At 50.4% G+C, this 25309-nt stretch overlaps 1 protein-coding gene and 1 long non-coding RNA gene across 2 annotated transcripts in view; one reads left to right on the top strand and one right to left on the bottom strand.

Moving 5' to 3' along the window:
• The window catches only part of Gabbr2 (gamma-aminobutyric acid type B receptor subunit 2), a 340623-nt gene that overhangs the window by 302882 nt on the left and 12432 nt on the right, over positions 1-25309 (top strand). The window contains 3 exon segments of the mRNA NM_031802.2: positions 17043-17153; positions 19843-20067; positions 23530-23712. Coding sequence (NP_113990.2) covers positions 17043-17153; positions 19843-20067; positions 23530-23712 — 519 coding nt within the window.
• LOC134478964 (uncharacterized) lies at positions 15246-19462 on the bottom strand. Its single transcript, XR_010051795.1, has 3 exons — positions 18369-19462; positions 17924-18065; positions 15246-17322 (listed from the first exon to the last, which is right to left on the bottom strand). It is a non-coding gene; the product is annotated as an uncharacterized LOC134478964 (long non-coding RNA).

Genomic DNA, 25309 nt, shown 5'->3' with positions numbered 1-25309 from the left:
GTGTGTGTGTGTGTGTGTGTGTGTGTGTGTGTCCAACTTTGTGTGTTGAAGAGCTAGAAAGTTCTACAGTTTAAAGTTTTTAATTAGTCTGTTAATTTTAACGTCCTGTAGTAGGAAAAAACCCTTAAATAGCATTTGTCAATCCTCCAGTCCTGTGGCCAGCTCGCTGCTGGTTTACACTTGCTGGTGCTAAAGCCTGTTCTTGACACCACACACCTGAAGGGTAAAGTTGTTCTTTGGGTTCAGGGCAGCGTGCCTGAGTCCCCCTGCCTCAGAAAGCTACAAGTAGCCAGATCAGGGGAGACTAGAGCAGAGGGGGGATGAGAAATCTGATGAGCTGTTCCAGTTAAACATAATGAGCTAAGCCTAAGGTCCCAAATGTTCCACAGTTTTCCTTCCGTTTCACTTCAAGCTGCATTGGCTTTAAAATCGGGAAGTCAGCATTGCTGTAATAAATCACAACACAGGTTTTACTTGGCCGTAAAATCTGAATGTGATCTGCACAGTCTCCCGTCATGGGTGGAAGCACTTAGCCCTACAGAGGCTCAGGACATCATAGCTCCATGCTTCTGCCCGCACCCCAAACTCCTGGCCGCTCAAGGTTTTCCAGGGCTGCTGGACCTCAGTGGTACTGGGACCGTAAGCAAATGGCTTCACCACTCTGTGCCTCGATTCCCCTAGATAGCAAGAAGAAAAGCTATAAGTAACACAGACGCATCCCTGTGCATGTAAGGACTCACTAAGGTGACGTGGGCATCTACCGTTTTACATGGGGGCCTGGGTATCTGTGGATCTGAGTTTTCCTGGGGGTCTTCAGTAAGTCCTCTATGCAAGCCCTGGGATGCTGATGGGACCTTTCAAAGACTGGGTGAGGTGGCTGTGCAGAGTGCTGAGCCCATGGCCAGCGTCACTGCGCCCCTGCGTTGGCAAGGCTCTGCCAAGCCACAATAACAAAGAACGACGGCATGTCCATAGATGACGCTGCAAAGGCTGAGTCCAGCTGTGGGTGCAGGTGGCTGTCCTGGACAGTATCTTCCCGGAGGCAACTCACCATCTGGACCACAAATAAAGCAGCATGGATCTTGCAACCGCTCCTCACGTTTCAGCCAGGCGGGTCAGCTGACACGTCGAACCACAGCCCCATTGGCCAGGCTCAGTGATGTGACCCTCAGTGGCTATAGGGGCTAAGATAAGGGTGCACAGCTAGAACGTCAGGGTGCACCATCCTGTGCTGCCTCCAGACCCCTTTGGTCAGTCTCCTTTGCCCCTCTAAGCCCAGCTTTCCCCCATCTGTACATTAGCACGGGTACTTTCTATCCAATCAGGCTGGGTCACAGAGTCCCTCCCGTAAGATCATATTTGTAAAATTTAAGCTAACGTTACAGGCTTGCCTTCCCACTGAGCCAGAGGCACATTGCATTCTCTGGGGTTTTTTCATGTCTAACCTCCCAAATCTCGTTCCTCTTCATCTTCCCTGGCATTGCGGCTCCTCCCTCCGGATGGACCTCTTTCATCATTTTGGCCTCAGATCATTACGGTTGTTTATCAGTAATTCTTGGCCTGGTTTTGAAACAGCTGAAAGATACACCCTGCCTAAAAAGGAGACGTGAAAGGTCAGGAGGGGTAACAAGGACTCTTCTTTCAGAAGCAAGGGGCTCGGGTGTTGATCTGAGTCACGGCGGAGAGGGACGTGTACAGGCGCCCAGTGCAAGTGCACGCGAGTGTGCATGCATGTGTGTGCATATGTATGTGTGCTGTGAGGATCTCCAGTGCATGTCGCTACATAACTAAGGCAAGCTCGGGGGACAGCCCCAGGAGAGGGGACATCAGGCTAGACCCCAGGTCCCATGAATGTAGTGAGTAACACAATAACTAAAGGTCGCTGGGTAGGTAAAGAATTAGGCACGATCTTGTGCGGGTGGAGGTGACATTCACCTGGAAAAGAACAAGCAGGGAGGATGGACTCTCTGTCCCTCACCTCAGAGAGGCCGTCCTGAGCTGTGGGAAGGAGAGAGTGGAGGACAGTGGAGAAGTCACTGGATCTGAATTCAGTTCAGGTGAAGAGCGTCTCTCCTGAAGTCCTGCCTGATCCTGGGTGAACTGGACTACCTTAGGGGGTAGTGAGCACCTCATTACCAGAAGTATGCAAAGAGAGGTTGGGGGAAGCCTGGTAAGATTTTCTCAGCGGCTCAGAGCTGCCTTTCAGACCATTCCCTACAGCACATATAGCCTTTGTGTGCTCTCTGCCAGTCAGGGTATGGGAGAGATCCAGGGAGAGCAGCTTCATGTTCTAACCCAGGACACCATGACATCCCTGGTGACAGCAGTGACAGCCCTGGCAGGCCCAGAACAATGAGCCCCAGTGTGCGGTGGGAAGGGATTCACACACTCTGTGGCCTCAGACCACCCTGGGATCCCCACTTCCACCCAACGTAGCAGCAGCAACAAAGATTTTTTGGAACGGTCTTTGCAGCAGCGCACTTTGGGGGCTCCCATTATGATGCCTCATGAAATGACAACGAGCAAAATCAAATGCCTGCATTGTTCTCGCCTGTGTTACCATGGGGCACGTGCGTCCCTCGGCCTTGTCGTCTTTTGTCTTCTCGTGTTCTTACCTAAATGCTCAGAACAACCCTCTAGCAGGTGATGCCAACATTTCTCCAAAGACAAACAAACATCCGGCGGTCGTGGCTCTGTGGCTCTGGTTCAGTATACCGGCCCGCCAGCACACCCGAGCCCTGCAGGAATTCTAGGCTGCTTTTAGCCTCACGCAAACCATCACTTCAAGCAGAGCAGACCTGGGAGAAGGGAACCTGTCAGACTCAACCAGGCAGCACCCCTCTTTTCTCCTTGGTGAGCAGAGATGCCCAGAGTCCCAGGGAGGAGCAAAAGTGCTCAAGTTGTAGCTGTGTGACCTTGGTCATGTTCCTTGGGCTGTGGGTTCGATATGTGACTGTTCAGAGTGGGACAAAAGTTAATGGCTACAGAAGGACCAGGTTGAGCAGCAAAGCCACTGAGACTTGTAAGATGCACAAAGGGGAGTAGAATGACCAGGCTGTGTCCCCGTCCCCTGGCACAGTGTCCTGATTTGAAAGCCTTTTCACACCCCAGTACTGTCACTCCCCTGTTCACACTACACTGGGCTGGAACTTGACAGCCAGAGTCGTCTGAAAGTAGCCAGGTCGGGCACTGAATGAGAAGGTGGTGAGACTGTGGTGTAGTCGGGCCCTGGCTGAACTGTGTACTCCCATTGCCTCAAGGTCAAGGGCTGGGCAGGAGAGAGCTGGGCCCTGCCAACTATGAGGCTAGAAATCTAGGACATAGCCCTCTGAGACCTTGCCTGGGGACCCAGATGTCACCTAAAGTCAGAGGCAATTGTCCTGTCAGAGACCTTGTGACCTCAGAGGGTTAGTAGAAACAGGAGGTGAATATGGGAGTAAAAAAAAGGGGGGTGTGGTGATTTGAATATGCTTGGCCCAGGGAGGGCCACTATTAAGAGGTGTGGCCCTGTCAGAGTAGGCATAGCCTTGGAGGAAGTGCATCACTTTGGGGGTGGGCAATGAGACGCTCCTCCTAGTCACGCAGGAAACAGTCTTCATCTAGCAGCCTTCAGATGAAGATGTAGAACTCTCAGCTCCTCCTGCACCATGCCTGCCTGGATGCTGCTGTGCTCCCGCCTTGATGATACTGGACTGAACCTCTGAACCTGTAAGCCAGCCCCAGTTAAATGTTGTCCCATATAAGAGTTGTCTTAGTCATGGTGTCTCTTCACAGCAGTGAAACCCTAAGACAAGGGGTGACTGCTGGCCAGCTTAGGATGGGCTCCCATTCTCCCCTGTGTTGTAAGCGTGAAGAATAACGTATTTTACAGTGCAGTGCCAGAGGCTGCTCTGCTGCAGGTACAAGGACAATGCCATGCAGACAGCACCATCCTGGGGCACTTGGGACGTTCTCCAGACATACCACACAGCTGGGTACCCTGGGTTAGAGCAATGACTTAAGGATAGTGACTAGTGTCCCTGGTGTTCGTGCCAGCTCTGTTCTTTGCCGTGCGTGTGTGACCTAGAGCTTCAGCCTTGAGCTTCACAGAGGCCCCTGGCATGGAATAATGAAGCTAGCCATGGAACAAACTTTGTGCAGAATCTGTCCAACAGAGAGTAGTCAGCGGGAGGATTGGCAGGAGGAAGGGCAAGAAGTGGCGGGGACTGAGGAGAGAGCATGAAGTGGCAGCAACTCCTAAAGCCGGGTCAGGCAGGCATTCACCTTGTGGGAAGGAGGGGCCTGGGGAAAAGGTGCCATTGAGCCTGGGGGACGGAGAAAAGGCTCAACCCTGGGTTTGCTGAGGCAGGGGGTGAGGCTGGATGGGCACTGGGGACTGTCACAGAGGCAGACATAGGATTCAGAAGTTTCCGGCTATTTGGAAGCCATTGGTATGGATGGAGGAGCAGGGAGGTGAAGGATAGTGAGAAGTGACAGGTGCTCGAGGACTCAGGAGCCTGGGCCAAGAAGGAGTTGCCAGGACCAGACGTCCACTCAGCTTTGTGTGACAGCCACCCCATGTAGTTGATTGGTGAGGCACTACGTAGGTAAGGAGGAACCGAAAGACTAGGGAGACACAAGAGTCCAGGTCTCACTTGGTGGACAGTGACTGCGGCCACCCTTGGACTAGCAAATATGGGAGCAGTGGCGGGCTGACGAGAGAGGGCGGTAAGCTCATACTGGCAAACGCTGGGCTAGAGGGGCGCCCATGGCAGGAGTGGAGCCGGATGTAAGTGGAGTGGAGATTCCTGAGAGGGTCGTGGAAGGGCAAGGTGGGCAGAGGCTGAAAAATCTGTGGTGATCAAAAGTTCCCTGCACTGGGCCTCTTGGAGTTGCCCAGGGGCCACTGGGAGTGGTTCATAATCTAGAGGGACATCAGGTCTGGTGCGTGTAGGACTGGGTGTGGAACGGCAAGAGGCAAAGATCACACAGGCTCTGTCCCCAGAGCTCAGAGAGGGGAGAGAAGGCCAGAGACACTGGAAAGGAGGAATTTTAAACCCATACTGGCTTTGCCTAGGAGCAAGCACGTGCTGTGATGAGGTCATGTTCTGTCGGTGCTGGGTACAAGACAAATGACAGAGCCTTGTCTTTCCACCTGTGCTCGGGCCTTTGATGATGTCACCTCATCTCACATGCTGTGCTGTGTCAGGATCTGAGGAACACAAATTTCTCCTCATCTCTGCTGTCTCACAGAAGGCGAGTACTTCTGAGCGTACTCCCACCCTGAGGACCCCTGAATGCCCCATCCTGCTGACTGTGAGGCCACACTGCAGCAGTGGGGGCAGGTGTCCTGCTGCCTGCTGGGAGCTGCCATCTTGGAACCTCCAATGTTGTCCTTTATAAGGCTCTGGAGGAAAGGGACTTGCTTTCCCAAAGTCAGCAGGGACACTTTCCATTCAGTATTGTCACTTCTGGGTGACCTCGTGGATAATTACATTTTCCGTGTCAGCAGAGACCCCCTAGAGAGCTTTGCTTCCAGTCCCAAGGCCTAGGAATCCTGAGTCCACTAGATGTCCACCCTTCTCCAGGCCTTTCCTGTTGGCTCCTGGGCAGTTTCCCCTCACAGTCCCAGCAACCCCAACACCCCTCGGCGCTCCTGGGATAGTGGTAGAATTTCTTGACCGCATGTCCACATAGGGTAGTGCTCCTGAAGGGACTTCTCTACACCTTCCTGTGCAGTGCACTGTCCCCAGCACTCTGTACCCGAGGCTCCTGCCTGCTTCCCATCTACAGACGTCTGTCTCTGCTCTCCCCAGACTCTGGTACTTTTCTTAGAAAACTTAGAGGTAAGCGCTTCTAAGAACTGGGGTGACAGCTCAGTTGGTAAAGAACCCACCTTGTAAGCATGAGGACGTGGGTACAATCCCTAGAACCCATGTTTAAAATAAAAAAGCAGAGCCTGTCACACCTGTAATCCCGGTGCTGGGGAGGCAGAAACAAGAGGATCCCTGGGGTTTGTCAAGTCCAAGCCGTATGTGAGAGCCATTGTCAAAACCTAGCTTGACAACTCCTGAGGAACAAGAGCTAAGTTTTTCCTTCAACCTCCACATCTCCACATGTATATACAGACATGTGCTCACATACACACACATGCATTCACACACACACACACACACACACGCACATGCATGCATGCATTCACACACATACACACATGCATGCATGCATTCACACACATACACACACATGCATACATGCATTCACACACATACACACACATGCATACATGCATTCACACACATACACACACATGCATACATGCATTCACACACATACACACACATGCATACATGCATTCACACACATACACACACATGCATACATGCATTCACACACATACACACACATGCATATGCACACATGCAACCACTCACACACACACACACACATACATACACGCACACACGAGCATACATGCACACACAGAGATGCAAAAGCTCCTCCGGGCATCCTCTTGACTCTGAGACATTGGTAGAGACATCAGTCTCCACGAAGGCTGCACTTGAGAGGCAAGCAACCCACTCTAAGCATGGCCACTTCCCTGAACTAAGGCTGCCCGATGATGCCAAGGGTCTTGTGTGTTCCAAACACAGCTGGAAATCTGGGTTTCATACCAAGTTACTAGAGTTTTACTCACTGGTGATGAGGCCTAACCACATTAAACACAGTACCAGTGAGGTAACACATGTCTGCAGGTTACAAGCCACCCACGGCCACCACGGTCACCAACCTATCTCCATTTTCTGAAGCATACAGGCTGCCTCTACAACTCCCTTCTCTCCCTTTCCCAGTTGCTAGGCCATCCTTGCACTTGTGGTGGGGGTGGGGTGAGGATTCTGGGTGCAAGACCCTGGTCACCTCTGACTTAGTAAGTATATTGTAGAGTTGTCAATGTCACCACCCTTGTCCCAGGCCCTGCAGACCCCCAGGAGACAATAAAGCTACAACCCATCACAAAAGCACCCTTACAGAGCACAGGTTGGCTTGGAATCCATGAACTAATCAAGGAGGTCTTTTGCCTCCCCGGATCTGACTGAGACAAGCAGGGAAGAGTGCAGGTGCACACTCCTCCATGCAGAAGGTCTGTCTCCCTGAGAAGAGAGCAGAACTTGCCAGAGTTATGCAGAAGGCGAATGAGACACCCCACGTGCTCTGTGGGAAGGCTCTCTGGCCTAGGCTCTCCTCTGTCTTTCTTGCTGTGTTCTCTTATATGTGTCTTGTTTACTCTGATCCTCTCTCTGCCATTACTGTCCTGAGATCAATCAAAAGAGAGTTTATTACATGAAAACTTGCAGCAGCTGCAAAGGGCCGAGTATACTGGGACATATGGCTGTACCAGCAGCCCCGATCCTCTACAGCTGTGGCCCTTACAGAGCCTTGGAACATCCAGTGGACGCCAAGGTCATACTCAGGATACTTCTGAGACTGGAGATGCCTCAGCCCAAGGTCCCTTCAGTCCCAGGCCACACCCCCTGCTTCTCTGTGCCTTCTCTCCCTGCTTCCTGGACACAGCCCAATGGTTCATCCTCTGCCTTTGCCTAGTCTGGACATAGGACGTAGCCCAGAGACAACCATCCAGCACACAGGGGCAAGGCCAGAAGATTGTGCCAGTTCTTGCCATGAGTCCTCATGGGGTTGGGGGGGGCTCAGTTTCTCTGATATGAAAAGAACAAAATTTGCATAAGCTTCTTAGTGTTTGTAAACTGAATAGGGGGAAGAGAGCATGTCGGTCAGGACCTCATGATATTTAGTGCCTAAAGCACAGGCTGTCTGTCCTGCAAAGCACAGACACCCCTCACCTTTAAAGAGCTGCACTCCGCACCCACAAAGGAAAAGCAGCCAGAAGTACCCTCAAAAGCCCCTGGGGCTGACAGCATTCTTCCCTGTCTGATCTGCGATTCTGGGAAGAAACCTGTACTCAGGACTTTCAGAAAGGAATCTTACCTGAAGTGATAGCTCTGGCCTTGGGCTGCAGAGATAAGCGGCCCAGCCCGAGACTTCTGGAAGGTCCCTCCTGGCTGCAGAACTCTGAGACTCTGCAGTTAAAGATAATGATGACGGTTGACACCTCAGGAGGCTTCTCAGCTTCTGCAGGCTGTGAACGCGTTAGCTACCCACCTTCATCTGCTTGCTAGCCCTGAGAGTCTGCAGGTGAGGAAGTCGCAGCTCAGAGGAACTTAGAACTGTGTTCAAAAGCACATAGCTGCCAAACGATGGACTCCATGTTCTCTCTACCGAGGGGGTCCTCCATCTTCCCCCAAAAAGGTAGAATGGATTCACCTGACCCCAGGGGGAAAAAAGTATCTCATGGGCACTGAAATACATTCCCCAAAATTTATGTGACCACCAAAACACACACACACACACACACACACACACACAAAGAAAAAAAACTGCCAATTTTCCAGTGCATTTTTAAAATTTGACTTTGGCATTTAGGATATGAGGCAGGAATGGAACACAAAGGAAATTCTTCAAGGCAGCTACAGAGAGCTGGATGGAAGGGTCCAAGGGGCAAGCCACCCACTGTGCATGGCACACATCAGGCTCCTCCCTCACCAGCTTCTTTCTCCCAAATCCTAACCCAGGCCTACCCACCCAGCCCCTCTACTAGGACACACAGAAGTCTTGGGTGGCAAGTCTGTTCCAGTGTCAGAGCTGTGTCATAGCTCCTCTGTGCTCTGTCACAGGTGAGCAGATGACAAAGGGAGGCCTCATTTGTTGTTGTTTTAAAGATTTATTTTATTGTTTTATTGCATGTATGTATATCCTTGTGAATGCAAATGCCAGCAGTGGCCAGAAGAGGGCGCCCAACTCTGGAAACTAGAATTTTGGATGCCTGAGAGCATGTGAGTGCTAGGAATTGAACGCTCCTCCTCCTCCTCTTCCTCCTCCTCCTCCTCCTCCTCTTCCTCCTCCTCCTCTTCCTCCTCCTCCTCTTCCTCCTCCTCCTCTCCCTCCTCCTCCTCTTCCTCTTCTTCCTCCTCTTCCTCCTCCTCCTCTTCTTCCTCTTCCTCTCCTCCACCCCTTCCTCTTCCTCTTCTTCCTCTTCTTCCTCCTCTAGAGAAGCCAGTGCTCTTGACCACTGAGCCATTTCTCCAGCCCCAGGATTCTCCTTTTTAACCAAAGAACTTCTCATCTTATATCCCCTCATCCTTTAAAATCCTTTCCTGAGGCCATTGTGATGGCTCCATGGCTGAAAGCACTTGGCATGGCAGCCTGACCACATGGCGGGAGGAAGGCTCAAACTCCCCAGAGTGGCACTCCAATGCATGTATACACAAACAGAGTAGCATTTATTTTGTTTTCATTTTAACCCTTTAAAGGTTACTCTGTCCCAGAACAGCCCTGGAGCCAGCAGCATCGCAGACCAGCAGCTGCTTAGAAACCTAACCTCCCAAGACAAGCAGGTTGTGAGCCTGTGCTGTCCCAAGCTCCCTGAGAGGCCGGCACACATCTTGCTCAGCAAGGCCTCCATTGGCCCTTCTTGTCATATGCACCTACCCTGGCTCCTTTGGGTCTAGCCCATGCGCAAGTCTTAGACATGTCAGGTCATCCCTCTCCCTCATCCCTGGATGTTGGGGACCCCCTATGTCAGCAATTCGGCAGAACCTTTCCAGTGGAGCTGACCAAAGCAGTCCTCCCATCCCAGCTTCCCAGGACCTCTGGGTCTCTCTGTGGTCTTGCTGATGTGTGGCTTGCCCAACATCCGTGTTGACTAGAACTCATGCTCCAAGGATGCTGGCATCAGAGTGTGGTCTTGGATAGCCAGTGTCTTAGTGTCTACTGTCTAGACATAGCAGGCTCCAGGGAATACACAAAGTGACTTTGACAGAATAAATGGTAGGCAAGGATAACCACCCTCCAGTGATCCACCACACTGTAAACTGACCAGTAAGGGGGAGGTGCCAGGAGACTGCAAGCATGAGGACGTCAATTTCTTCCCCAGCACCCAGGTAAAGAGCCAGGCATGGGGATCCTCTGCTTGTAATCTCAGAGCTGGGGAGATAGAGACAGATTCCTGAGGCTCTCTGGCTAGCCAGCTTAGCCTAATTGACAAGTCCCAGATCCCAGTGAGAGACAAGAGACCCTGTCTCAGGAAAGCAGAGTGACTAAGTCCTGAGGAACAACACCCAAGATTGACCCCTGGCCTCCATACTGCTGCTGGCATACACAGGAACACACACACACACACACACACACACACACACACACACACACACACACATACACACACACGAGGCTCATTTGTAACTTGGGTGCTGAAGCCTGGAAAAGGCCTCGCCCAAGTTCTCCCATAAGACTGTAACAAGACTAAGTCTCTGTCTTTCAGGCCTGAGTTGGCAGACCCAGGCCCCGACCTGCTGCCCTTATGTGCTGCCTACCCATGCAGGCTGTGTCCAGAGGCAGCTGACCTACATTGTCGGGAACTGCATCCTGCAGAGGGATCCTAGCCAGCTGCTTTCCTCCCCATGCACAGATGCAGTAGGCTTTCCCAGGCAGCGTGTGCAAGCCTCCCGCTGAGCAGTGCTGAAGCCAGAGCCAACATGTCTACCCTCTGGCCATCCCGAGCAGGTGTCCACCTCTCTGCTGGGCACAGAGCCCTACCATGCAGGCGAGCATTTCCTCAGCTTGAGTTCAGCCTGCAGCATAAAAAACTCAGCCTTCTCAGAGTTCCAGGGTTTCTGAAGGGCTCTCTACTAAACGCTCAATGGTGAAGCCATTCCCTTCTGGAGCGCAAACAGTCTCCTACCTGCTGTCTCCTTAGAATCCAGCATGATGCTCAGGAGAAGTTTGCAGTGTGGGGTTTGGGTTAGAAGGGCAAGTGGTGAGGGTGGGAGGAACGCCAGACAGGTCTGGGTGTAATCTCACCCCTCTGACTTAATAGTGGAGAGCAGGCTAGTTACTTAGATTCGTTAGCGGCTCTGTGCCTCTGCATCCTCATTTGTAAAGTGAGTGTAAGATCTCGCTGCATTCCGGCATTGCGTGGCGTTCGTACCATAGCAACCAGCAGGAGGTGAGTCTTATCCATACCTTATCCTTACCATGATTATCCATTGAGCATTCATTGCTTATCTATTACCATTACATGGGAGGGGGGAGGCCAGTACATAGCACATGAGGCCACCTCTCTTGGAAGCCACCTGTCCCTGGACGGCAGACCTGTGAGAACAGGACCCTCTTCTGTCCTGCTTTCAGTGGCATCGCTATGCCCTCAGAAGTACCAGGGAAATGAGGATGCTTTATTTAGTAGTTATGGGATGGATGGATGGGTGGATGGATGAATGGATGGATGGGTGGATACATGGATGGGTGGGTGGTTGGATGGTTGGATGGATGGATGGATGGACAGATGGACAAATACTTGACAAATTGCCAGGTGAGAAAATGAAAGAAGAAAACTAAAGAGAATTGAGCAGATTACAAGTCTTTACAACCAGTCATCCAGAGCAAGAGCAGCTCTGTTAAGCCAGAGGGAATACAGACCTGGGAACAGAGAGAGGCCTGGAGCCAGGCACAAGCTCTGTGGACAGCCCCCCTCCCACCCCCTACCCACCTCCTCGCAAGGAAGCCTAGAGCAGTGTCCCCTCCCCCAGCACCCCTTCATAGCTTCCCTGGAAGGTCTACCACAAACTTAGATACCTGGCCTCAGTGGCCTCTGTCAGGGCCAAGTAGGTCCTTTTCGTAGTCGATGACAGCTTGGCTCGCATTTGCAGCCTCACTGGATAGGTGAGGCTCTGTGTTCCCAGCAGCGGGTAATGGCAATCCACAGCATGCCACACGGTGCTTTAGTGACCTCTAGTGGCACTTCTCTGCATGACAGTGATAACTCAGAAGTGCTCAGGTGACGCCTCTTTCTTCCCACTGGCTGGACTTCACAGTCCACTGTAAACCCAAGTCCCACAACGGATCTGGGTGACCCTACGGCGACTTACTTAGCTTGCATTGAGATTCAGTACCAGGGTACCGTATTCAAAGGCTTCCCATCATCCCCTAGTTCAATCCGGGCTACCGTGACTTTCTCGTACCATGGAGTTGGGGATGCAAGACAGGGATGTGAAAAGCCAAGTTGGAAGAGTTATTTCCAAGTCAGGACCTGTGACATGGGGAAGTAAAGGAAAAACCAGGTCCCTGGCTCCAAGGACCGCTGCCTTTTCTGAGCTCTTCATTGGCCCTGCCTCTGCCGCTCTGCCCTGCTGCACTCCAGGCCGTGACAAGGTTGCTGAGGTAGATAGGAAACAGAGGGCTGGGTGAGAGAGCTGGGATTTGAAGAAGGCACGGGAGAGGATGTGGATGTGAGAGGGGCTGGGGTGAAAGATGGCTGGGCTGGAGTATAGGCAGATCACAGCAGTCCCATGAGCATCTCCTGATGGGACAAAGACCATGGGACTTCCTAAAGGAAGGCAGACATTTGGAGAGTCAAAGGCATATAGAGCAGGGAGCAGCAGTCTACGCCACACGCTGGAAGTGTCAGGCTCGACCCTAGATCAGGGGACACTCAAGGCTGCATGAGGGTCAGGTGGAAGAAAGTGCAGGTGGAGTCCTTCGTGGACTGCCCTTCAAGACCCAGAGAGACAGCACAGAGTTTTTCTGGACAGAGGAAAGATGAGGTCCGCAATAGATAAAGTCCAGGAAGAAGGTTTGGTTCAGTAAAATGAGCATGTAAGGAACCATCTCCCCAGGGTCAAAGGGAGGGGTTCCTGTCACAGTATGTAGAACCAGGCAGGCACTGTCGGCCTCCACCGACCAAGTCCTCCTTACACTGAACAGTGGCATGCGGCAGAACATCCACACTCACTGCAGCTGAACCCACCTCGCATGGCTACCTTCATCTAGAACGGCAGACACAATCGTTAATACGTCTGCAACTCACATGACCTCTGTTCCTGCTTTCTGATGTCTGTGAGGCTGTCAGACACAGAATCTGACACCATGTCACTGCTGACCTTGGGAACAAGTCCATGCTGTCTCCGTAATTAAACAAGGGGAGGATGTTGGGAAACCCCATTAACCACAACGAATGCATCCCATCCAGCAAGGGTGTCATGAAGAGTCATCTCCCAGCATTCTGGAGGTCACCTCAAGAACCTCCTGTCCCTTCTAACACTCCTACTCACATGTGAACTCAAAGAAGCTAATGTCTTTCTGCGGCTTGGCACAGCTAAAGGGACATAGAGCCCGAGAGCTTGCAGCTGAATAATCTGAAGATAAAAAGGCCTGACCCCACAGACCCCAACAGACTCAGCTTCTCCGGCTTCCATACAGGAAGACCATCTTTTCTCATCCACGGGGACCCAGGCAGTGCCTGCCTCCAAGGCCAGGCATAGAGATCAGACAGGTGAGGGAGGGTTTCTAGGCTCCCCTTCCTGGAGCCTCCCTTCCACACCCATGGGCCCATCGAAGTGCTCCTCTTCTGAGTATTGACCGTGTGTTCGCCCACCCCTTGCTGTCAGGCACACCTTTAGAAGAGCACAGCATCCTGAACACCTTTCTTGGGCAATATGCTTGCTCTCCAGGGTTCCGTTGGATTGGCAAACAGGGTTTGCTAAGAAATCATCAGTTCTACTTAGTAAGTTTGTTGCTGGTATCTCTGTATGAATGGATTCTGACGCTGTATTGTGAAACCAGGCGAGTAAGTAAATATAGTGACTGGATTGGAAATCAGAGGTCTCGGTGCAAAAAGAGAGGTGAAATGAGGGAATAGGAGAGGCAGTCGAGATCTCTGAGGTGATAGATGAACAGATAAGGAACAGATGGTAGACAGAGGGGACAAGTAGATGCTAGAGGACCAACGATTGATTGATGGCTAATAAAGGGTTCATAGACGATAGGTGAATGACCCGTAGATGATAGATGATTGATAGGAGGTAAACAGACAACATCTAACTGATAGAGGCTTAGATAGTAGAGAAGGATAAATGATAAATAGGTACCAGCTAAGTGGCAATGGCTAATAAATTGTATTTAATATATAAGACTAATAGATGATAGATATAAACGTGTGTATACAAACCTGTGTACATACATAGGACTAAACCAATGACACCCTAAGACAGCGAGCCCACAAATTTTTTAGATGTTGATTTCTAAGCACCATAATCCAGAAAAAAGAAAAATAACCAAATTCCAATGCTGGGCCAAGGCAAAAAAAATGGCAGGGGAACTGAGAACATTCTGTACCAAGAAATAAGGAAGTGTCCAAAATATAAAATGACAGGAACACATGGGAGAAAACGTCAGGCAACAGGAAAGCGTTTTCCAATGGCCGAATCTGCATTAACTTGAGTCAAAATGCACAGTGCTAGCAATGGGTTGTAGGACACTGGGTTCCAAAGCACCCACGAGACCATAAGTAACAGGGAAGCAAGAATGTGCTGTTTTGCAGCAGAATAGGGTACGTCCAAATGGGGTGACGGTTAGCAAACCCTGGGCTTGCAGTTCCCAGAGTCGGTAGGCCTGAGCTAATGTTTGCAGGAAACAGGATCCTTGCAGGGTCTCACAGTGGATCCCAAGGATGACTCCTTAGTCACAAAGGGGAAAAGCTACCTTTCAAGTGGTGTGACCGCCACAGCCATGTGAGCACAGTTAACATCACCTGTCATTGGACAAAGTGCCATCTTATGCCCCAAGGTATAGCCCAGGGGAGCTGAGGACAACCCTTAGGCAGGATTCCTGCCCAGTATGCATAACCTGAAGCCAGTAGTGACAACAGTCAGCCAATCTACACAGGATGCTCTGCAGGTTAACTGCACTGAATTCCTCAGGAACACAGATAGAAAGACCACAGTGGGCTTGAAACTAAAGCAAGCCAGGGAGACAAGAAAATGCAGTTCATGGTCCTGAGGTGAGTCCTCCTTTGAAAAACTACAAAATGTCTTAAAGGACCCATCACAATTATGTGAAGATGGGTGATAGAGAAGACACAGTGTCAGTGATCCAGCTGGAAAGTGTGAGCACGTGGCTGCTAGTGTCCTCACGCCCAGCGCGCGCGCGTGCGCGCGCGCGCACACACACACACACACACACATATACACACATACACATACACACACATACACACACACGCGTACACACACACATACACACACATATACACACGCACATACACACACGCACACACACACGCACACATACACACACACACACACACACACACACACACACACACACACACACACACCCTAAGATGATTTAGGAGTGAAGAGTGGGATGTCTTCAAGAGGTTGGGAAAGACAAGTGTTCAGAAAATACCGTTGGAAAGAGTATTAGCAAACCTCACAGATCTCTGGCCTGGCTCGGGATTAGCTGCCTGGAGTCAGGTACCCACCATTTGTCCAATCATCTTTGGCCCAGGCCGTGTCATGTGATGTAGAATATGGCTGCCACCCCAGCTTCTCAATGCTTTTTTTTCTGGAAGGGCTTGTATTGGCCCCTATGTATGTCTGCCCAATGTATTCTGTAATCCCAGCTGCCCAAGCTCACTCCAAAGACTCCTCAAGACCTCCCTGCGCAACTCACAACCAGTTGTCTTTCTTGCTCCTCCAACAAGTTTTACAGGCACCTCCTATGGGGTGACTTGTTACTGGAATTTTCTTACTGTACTTTTATCAATTCTTTGAGAATTTCTTGCAGTGTATTTTGATCATGTTCCATACATACACACTTCACCCTAATTCCTCCCAGATCTACCCCATCCTCCTACCCCACCCCAATGTTGTACCTTTCCCCCTTTTGATAACCATAAAATGCAGTTTGCGCTGTCTATACATTCCTAGATGTCAGCCACTGAGACATAGCCCACCTACCAGGGACCACAGCCTTAAAGAAAAATGACTCATCCTCTCCAGAAGCCATCAGTGGTCCAGAGCTCAGCAGTGAAAATACTGAACACATATTGCCATGCTAATATCATCTGTGTCATTCCAGTTTTAATCTCTGTACTGCTGAAGTCTGGGCCCTAACAACCCCGATCAGCAAGCTTTGACCATTTATTCTTTTTTTCTTTTTTTTTTTTTTTTTTCGGAGCTGGGGACCGAACCCAGGGCCTTGCGCTTGCTAGGCAAGCGCTCTACCACTGAGCTAAATCCCCAACCCCTTGACCATTTATTCTTAATAAGGCAATTAAATAAGCACTATTTGAAAAAAAAAAAGGTAAGAGCCAGGTACCAGTGACATGTAAATCTTTAATCCAACCCAGCACTTGGGAGGCTGAGATAGACAGACTTCTAAGTTTGAGACCAACTTGGTCTACAGAGCAAGTTCCAGGACAGCTAGGGCTATACAGAGAAATCCCATCTCAAAAAAAAAAAAAAAAAAAAAAAAAAAGGAGAAAGGAGACATTGTTCAACTTGGGCACACTGGGAGAGGGACAGAGACTCAGTGAGCCCCTCCCAAGCCATCCTTGGGTCCGCACATGAAGTTTTGGTTTAGAGGGCCCAAGGAAGGCATAAAAAAGCACTTCTGGTCAAGGTGTGGTAAAGACCATCCTCAATCCATCATGGTCTTGGCTCCCGTCTCTTCTGCAAGGTGGTCTGACGAGCTGTCAGTGCCACGAGTGATTTCTTTCTAGGAGATGCTCTGTGGCTGGCTGGAATCAGACTTGAGTGAGATTCCGGGGGGAAATTGCAGTTCTTTGGGGTGCTACTGAGAGGAAGGCGGGGCTACGTATCTTCAGAATCACTTCATTTCCATCAGAAGGGTTTAAAGTCTTACCAGATCCTTGGAGCACAGTACTAATGCACCCCTTTCCCTTAGCACCTCTATTTCAAGTTGGACCACCATGAAGAAGCCACAGCACCAGGGTTCATTCAGGCTTGAGTTACAGCCATCAAACATATCACAGTTGTTGCTAGCTGGTACCTTCGTCCCACTATCGGATCGCAAAGTTCTCCTGATGTATCCCCAGTTGTGGAGCATGTGGGAAAAGGAGACCTTTGGCTAGGGACTCTGCTGCTGGAAGGTGGCCAATCTGTCCCTGGGGTTTTTGTTTTCTCTTTATGCAGCCGGACCCAGCAGGCCGGGACATCTCCATCCGCCCATTGCTGGAACACTGCGAAAACACCCACATGACCATCTGGCTTGGCATTGTCTACGCCTACAAGGGGCTCCTCATGGTAGGTACCAAGTGGGAGGCAGAGTTGGGGGATGCTTCTGGGCCAGGCCTGTCTCTCCTTGGGGCCTTCCCAACATGAAAAGAAGCAAAGCAAATCAACAGAGCATGCCCCGTGTGACTCAGCCTTCAGTCTATGCAGGGCCGGCCTGGTCTCGGGCCCCACCACAGCCCTAGGAGATAAACATAAATGATTTTCCCAGTCCTCCTCCTGATGCATGGCTGTGTTTCCTCTGCAAGCTGTAAGGGAGAGCCCTTCCCGGACTCCTCCAGTGAAGGTGGCTCCAGGGAGTCCTTGACTCAAGGATTAGTAGTTTGTCTCTAAGTCCTTTCCCTCTTCTCTCTAAATCCTTGTTATTGGGTTTAGGGACCAACTAGATGATCTGGAAAATTTTTACTCACAGGTCCCTAACTATCTCCAAAGATTCTCTCTACCCCATTCCCAACCCCATGTCCCACCACCAGCACGGCCACATCCACCCCCTTCTGGGGATCTGGATGTGAGTATCTCCATGAGGGCCACTACAGATTCCAGATGGGTTGTGCTGCCAGAAAGTTATTCCTCGCCTCAACTCAGTGCCCAGGAGTCTAAGAACATATGACTCTGTTTCCTCCTGACACTCGTCAGAGATTTGCAGCTATCCCCAGGTCCCCAGACATGCCCGCACTGCAGGACTCTCATGCTGGTTTGGTACATTCTGGTCAGAGCTAGAGTTCCAGGCTCCCATCTAACCCTGTCACCCACCACCATGTGCCCCAGGCAGGTCCCTGCACCTGGTGCATCCTGTGCTTCCTCTCCTGAAAGGTGACACAACCTCTGGGGACTGAAGGAGCATGCGGGAAGGACCCGCACAGGGCAGGCTTCCAGCAGACAATGGCTTCCTTCCTGTGCGTCTGCTTCCAAGACTGCCATTTCCTAGTAAAGGAAAGTTTAAAAAGAATCTATCCAAGGTGTTGGGGCACAAACCTGTAACTCCAGGGTTACTGAGGTACTGCCTGTGAGGTAAGACCTGTGCTCCAGCAACCCAGGCTTGGTACCCATCTTCCACAAACCAACTAGAACAGCCAAATCAATCTGAAAAGCAGAAAAGGGAGTTTCAATGCGGCCACATTGGGAAGAGGATAAAGAAATCCAGTGATACCCCACCTCACCCTACCCCCTCCTAAGTCTGTCCCTAGGATCTGGAAGCAACGTTTATATTTAAGAAGTTATACATACCCAAGGAGTCCTCGTCAAGGTGTGCACTGCCCACCTTCAGCCCATCATTGCCCGTCCTGTGAGCTGTCCACGAGTTATAGATCTCTTTTCAATATCGATGTTCCTGTTTGGCTGGCCCACGCCTTCTCTCCTTTCCACATCCTAGAGGAATTCTTGATCAATAGTCTGATAGTCGAAGTGAGGCTCACAAGTGTCTCTTTAGAATACCTCCTTCCTTGCCTGGATGGTTAAACCAGCACCCAAGAGACTGGGGCAGTAGGACAAGACCAGCCCGAGCTACAAATGGAAGCCAGTCTCTAAATAAGTAAATAACGAAGCAAATAAATTATTAAATCAGGCTGTAGAGGACACGCTTGAGAAAAAAGGATGGGGATGGGAAGAGAAAACCATCATTGCATCTCCCCCCACCTCATCAAAAGAGAAGCCCCTGGAGACCAGTGTTACCCCATCTCCCAGACACTGCAGATGAGGCCTGAGAAGTGGAGAGACCTGTTTGGAGTCTCGCGGTCAGTGACTTGTAGAGATGGCTCCAGATCCTCTGGCTCATCTCACCTGCTTCTGACCCATGATGCCAAATTAAGTCACCCTCAGAAAGCAGGTGACCAGAACAATGGCAGACATTGGTTACTGGGTTGGAAGAGGCACTAATGAGAAGGACCCAGGACCCTACACCCAGAGGAGGCTCAAGTCTCCTTTCTGCCTCCCTCACTACCACCCAGGGGTGCGGATGTGGACTATTCCTGTGGCCGACCCTCCCTCAGAGCACTGTGAGAGCTAAAGTCTCCCTTGGGCCTCTCTGCTATCTATTTCTTTCCTGTCTACATCTGTATGGAGAGGTATCACTTAGGAAAAAAAGAACTGCACACAAGAGGAAGCCCAAATAATGGTGATTAAAGACACGGGCAGTTTCCCTCTCAGCAAACCTGCTCCAGAGGCCAGTTGTCTAGACCTGGCAGTTCTCATGGTCTTTTGTCCCCAATCCATGCCACACATCACAATCTGCTGTTAAGAAGGGAGTGATGCAACCCCTTCCCCTCTAAAGGCAGAGCCCAGAACTTGTGCACCACACCCTCTTACAGGACATTGTCCAGAGCCCATCCATATGCTACCTTCAGTTCCAAGAGGATGGGAAACACATCTGTGTTTCTGGGTAGCTCTGCACAGGGAGCATGCGAGAAGTCAAGCCACAGGGCACTCCTGCCATTCCATACCATGTGGGGCCACCATCTTTCCTCTCTGTACCTCAGTGTTCTCTGGAGAGTGAAAGAAAACACCCAAGATCTTATGTGAAGTTCCTTTGCCTATGGCCTCTATAGGTCTCTGCAGGAAACCAGTCAGTTGTGAGGGTGAAGGAGAACTGGGGCTAACACTCTGCCAGTCTACATTCCCCTGTGATGAACTTGGGGCCCTGGGTGGAAGTAGTTGGTGGCCTCCTCCTGGGGATGACTGTTTCCCCTTCTGTTCACCACTTCAGCTATTCGGTTGTTTCTTGGCATGGGAAACCCGCAATGTGAGCATCCCTGCCCTCAACGACAGCAAGTACATCGGCATGAGTGTGTACAATGTGGGGATCATGTGCATCATCGGGGCTGCTGTCTCCTTCCTGACGCGTGACCAGCCCAACGTGCAGTTCTGCATCGTGGCCCTGGTCATCATCTTCTGCAGCACCATCACTCTCTGCCTGGTGTTTGTGCCAAAGGTACCAGCCTCTGCCTCTGCCCATCACCAGGGAACTGTAGGGACCTATGGAGGGGAGGGGCACACACACACACACACGTGTGTGTATGTGTGTGTGTGTGTGTGTGTGTGTGCATCTGTGCATGTACCTACATGCAAGCACATGTGCACCGGCAGAGGGCAGAAGACAACTTCCAGTGTTGCTGTTCAGGCTCCAGCCACTTTATTTTTGAGACATGGTCGGTCACTGCTCTGCAGCCCATTGGTTGGCTAGGCTGACTGGCCCAAGAGCTCCAGAGATCTAGCTGTCTCGGCCTTCATAGCACTGGGGTTGTAAGTGTGCACCACCATGACTGGCTTTTGTCCCACCTTAATCTCTTCTTTTTTTTTTTTTTTTCTTTTCTTTTTTTCGGAGCTGGGGACTAAACCCAGGGCCTTGCGCTTGCTAGGCAAGCGCTCTACCACTGAGCTAAATCCCCAACCCCACCTTAATCTCTTCTAATTCACGTAAATGTGAGATCTGAGTTCAATTATAAAGAAATCCATTTTTTAAAAAAAGCTATACAAGGCCTGCCTATACTCTTAGCAGGAGGATCCTGGAACTCACTGGTCAGCCAGTCCTGCTGAATTGGTAAAATCTAGGTTTGGGGAAAAGTGGTAAAGATACCCTTTGTTGATGTTTGGCTTCTGCAGGAAACCAGTTGTAAGGACGAAGAAAAACTAGGGGGCTGATACACCCCCCAGTCTCTATTCCCTGGTATTACTACTTAGGACCAGACTGCAAGAGCACACATGCATGCTTGCACCTACACACACTTGTATACATACATTAACAATAGGTACAGGAAACACACCTCACATAGAGAGAGAGAGAAAAATAGGAAAGAAAGAGACGAGCTCAGTGGTGGCATATGGCTTAGTCCCAGCAGAAGCAGACCAGTTCCGAGTTTGAGGCCAGCCTGGTCTATAGAGCAAGTTCCAGGAGACCCAGGGGCTATAGAGAAAACCTGTCTCAAGAAAGGAAAGGGGGAGGGAGTGAGGGAGGGGGAGGTAGGGAGGGGGAGGGAGGGAGGGAGGGGAGAGAGAAAGAGAGAGAGAGAGAGAGAGAGAGAGAGAGAGAGAGAGAGATCTCCTGCCCCAAATTAACAAACTATTAATGTTTACTTGGGTACCCTTGTTTGATGATGTGTTTCCTTTTGATCTTTTAAAGTCACATTTTTTAAAATGTAGGTGCAAGCATGCATGTGTGCTCTTGCAGTGTGGTCCCAAGTAGTAATACGCGGAGAGGATGCAGGAGTGACAGAGCACACACTGACAGTTCTCTCCCTCCACCATTTAAGTCCTGAGGCTCGAATCCAGAGCATCAGACTTGGTGGCAGTCACCTTTCCTTACTAAGCCATCTTGCCAGGCCTTCATTTTTGGTTTGGGTTGCTTTTTTATTTGAGGTATTTTATTTAATGTATTATTTTATGTTTATGGCCATTTATGTATTATGGATGTATATATATGTATATATGTGTATATATGCACTGAATGCGTGTCTGGTGTCCTCAGAGGTCAGAAGTTCTGGGTCTGGAATTACAAATGTGTGTGTGAACCGTGTGGGTGCTGGGAATCAAACCTGGGTCCTCTGCAGGAGCAAGGAGTGCTCCTAACCACCGAGCCATCTCTCCTGGTCTCAGTGCAGCACACTCTCTCTTTTCCTTTGTGTCTCTTTCTAGGCTCTCCAACCATCGTCCTTTCCCACACCCACATGCATCACTGGGGGTGGGTCTGTTGCCCTCTTGTTGTCCCCTTGATCCCTTATTGCTAAATGCTCCAGTTACTGTAGTTTTTTAAAAACCATTCTTCCTCTGCATAGCACATTCTTTTGTTTCCAATTATCTGCTGTAGACAGCCTTAGAAATGGCGTTACCGGGTCAAAAGGAACAACCCCTCTTAGTATCCACCCACATCTTCCAGTGCAAACGCATCCACCCTTTTGATGTTGTGACACAGTGTTGGCCTCTGCAAAGTTCATGCTCCAGAACCAACTGTTAACTCAACTGGGTTTTTAAGACTCACACACAAGACAAGGCGTAGTTTCAAGTGAGCTTATGGTTGTGTGCTGGGCAGCATTCACTGCTCTCAGCAGCCACGCGTCCCCTGTAGGATACAGCTGTCACACCAATCTAGAGAACCGGCTTGAAGAGATATTTTGCAAGCATTATTCTTTGCAGCCATGAATAAAGAGACTTTAACCTCTCAGGGCCCTGTGCAGCCTGACCGATATATAAATCTTTAAAAATTGAATATATTAGAAAAAAGAAAAGTAAAGCTAGCAAGATGAGTCAGAGGCTAAAGCCCTTGCCACAAAGAGCTGACAACCTGAACTGGAGCCCTGAAACCACAGAGACGTGGAAAGAAAGAGTCAGCCCCACAAGCTGTTCTCTGACCCTCATGTGCATACCTTGCTATGTGACCACACAATGATAAAATAATAACGATAGTAATAAGGGTGATGATAATAATACCCCTCCCCTAAGTTCCTCTGCCTGTGCTGGGTTTCTCTTCTCCACTGTCCCTTCAACCCGACCCCAACTCCCCACCCCATTCCAACCCCTCACCCACAGCACAGCAGGTCCTGGTAGCCACTCCTGCCTGAATCCCTCTGGCCGATGACAATGAAGTTCTTCTTCACACCTACACCCAAGGCTAAGGAGTCCTTATAGAGGTTATGGAAACTCTACTCCTGGTCTCCAGGGCTAAGCCCAGAGCCCACCATGGGCTAGAGAAGATTCTAGAATGTGTGGATAAGGTTAGAGTCATGGGGCAACTTTTTTGTCTCAAGTTTTTTTCCCCCAGTGGGGCTGGGAAGGTACTACAATAGTTGACAGCCCAAACTGCTCTCACAGAGGGTCTAGGCTCAGTTCCCAGCACCCAACTGCAGCCCCAGAAGATCTAACTGCCGGCCTTCACCCCTGCCTGCATTGCATGTACACACATAAGCACCCCACATATATGCACATACACATGCATCATTAAAAAGGAAGTAAAAATCAGCTTCAATTGCTCGATCATGTCCAGACCCCTTCCCCACAGAACCTGTATTATAACAGATGTGAGGGGTTTTGAGCTGCTACGTGCCTTTGCCAGGACAAACAGGTCAACAGCTAGTCTCTAACTCACCCTGGAGTCGTCTTCACCGTCTTCCATTTTCTTGTTGTAGAAACTCTCCACAATGGGATCTTGCCCAAGGTCTTGGACTGCCTCTGCCCCTCTGGTAGGGTATGAATGAGCCAGTCAGAAGGCTGACTCTCGTATCCCAGAAGGACTTTGAGGCTCAGTGACTGGGAAGCTACCTGCCCACGGTCATGCCCAAGCCTGTGCCAGAGCTCAGCGTGGGCCTCTCTGGGGGAGGGGGTGGCCTGTCAGTTCGGACTTGGTTGGGGAGAGAGAGGAGCACTGCAGGAGTCTCACCGCAAGCCACCTCTGTCCCTTCAGCTCATCACTCTGAGGACAAACCCTGACGCAGCCACTCAGAACAGGCGGTTCCAGTTCACACAGAACCAGAAGAAAGAAGATTCGAAGACCTCCACTTCAGTCACCAGCGTGAACCAGGCGAGCACGTCACGCCTGGAGGGACTGCAGTCAGAAAACCACCGCCTTCGAATGAAGATCACAGAGGTGCGCCCACATCTGGAGGCTACCCATTCTCCTGCCCAGGTCCCTTCCTGGTCTCCAACCCATCCCTGCTCCATAGTTCTCTAGAGCACCCCAGGCCATGGCAGCAGGGAGCTAAGCACATCTGATCCAAACTTAGTGCTAGGAGGACCCTATAACTCCCATGGTAAAAGGGTGCAAAGATAGGCTTCCCCAGAGATGGCTGTGCTGTGGCTAACCTGTCCCCCCATTCCAACCCCAATTCCCTCTCATTCTCAATTCCTAGGGTTCTGACTGGACCTATACCTGGGCTGAGTCAAGTTAGGGTACTGGCCAAGCAACAGTAACAAAGGTTTCAAAAGCAAGTAGCCCCAAAAAGGAGGCTAGAAAGGGAGGGCCATGAGCTGGAGGCCAGCCTGGGCTGCATAGCAAGGCTCTGTCTGAAAAAAGAAAGTATATTGCTTCTCTCTTACTTAGTGGACTTGAGGACTGGGGTCACAGCTGGGCAGGGTCATTTGTGGGCTGTGGCTTCTCTTCTGCTTCCTGCCCATTCCCCAGGCTCAGTAGGACAAAGACATGGCCTCAGTCTCAGGAAGAAGAGACACAGAAAGCCCACATAAGGGATTACCCCGTAAGCAAGTGACACACACACACACTCACACACTCACACACATACACACAAGCATGCTCACACAAATACACACGCATATTCACACACATACTCTCTCACATATATGCACACACACATATATACACTCATACACACACATACACACGTATTCTCACACACGCTCTCACACATACACATGCATGCTCATACACACACACACACACATACAGACACGTATTCTCACATACACGCACACTCTCACACATACACACAAACACACACACGTTCATACACATTTCTCTCTCACAAACACACTCACACACACACACAATTTGCTTACGGTTTTGTTCTGTCTCCCTGTGCTGCCAAAAATTTCATGAGCTCGTTTAGCCACAGAGCACAGAGGAGCCTGGGAAATGTAACCTCTTGCCAGACACTTGCAGGGCAGAAGCTGGTTGCTAGATTGCATATGGAACGACCAGCTAATTCTGAATTTCAAATAAACTGCCAATCCTGTTTTCAGTAAGTATATGAAGGGGCCTTGGAGTCAGCACAAAGATTACTCCCCCAGAGGGACAAGCTAGGGGCTGCCTCTGGATCTGGCAAAGACAGCAGCAGGTGACTCTGCAGGACTAGTTTTTAAGGAGAAAAGGGCGAGTCTGTTCTAGGATGAGTTGGTGGATTCTGATTGGACATTTTAGTCAGAATAGCCAAGTAGTGAATTTTGATTGCTGGACTTTGGTGTTTTGATAGTTGGACCTTAGTGTTTTAGACAGGTAAAGGAAGTGCCCAAATCAGGCACCAGACCTTTAGAAATGTAATCTAACGGCTTAACAGGGGGTGGGAGGAGAGAGGTCAGGGCCCAACAACACCAGATTTGCAAGGCTTGGGCCTGTTAGAGATCCCTTTGGTACACGACTTACCAAGTGCAGGCTGTACCTAAACTGCAAAGAGGGCTCTTGAACTGCACTGGACTTCTCTGTTTTTATTTGCTAGGTCCAGCAACCTCTG

The sequence above is a fragment of the Rattus norvegicus genome, chromosome 5 (genome assembly GCF_036323735.1).
Source record: "Rattus norvegicus strain BN/NHsdMcwi chromosome 5, GRCr8, whole genome shotgun sequence".
Lineage (NCBI taxonomy): Eukaryota > Metazoa > Chordata > Mammalia > Rodentia > Muridae > Rattus > Rattus norvegicus.
Note: the sequence above shows the minus strand (reverse complement) of the source record. Positions and strands in the feature narration are given on the sequence as shown.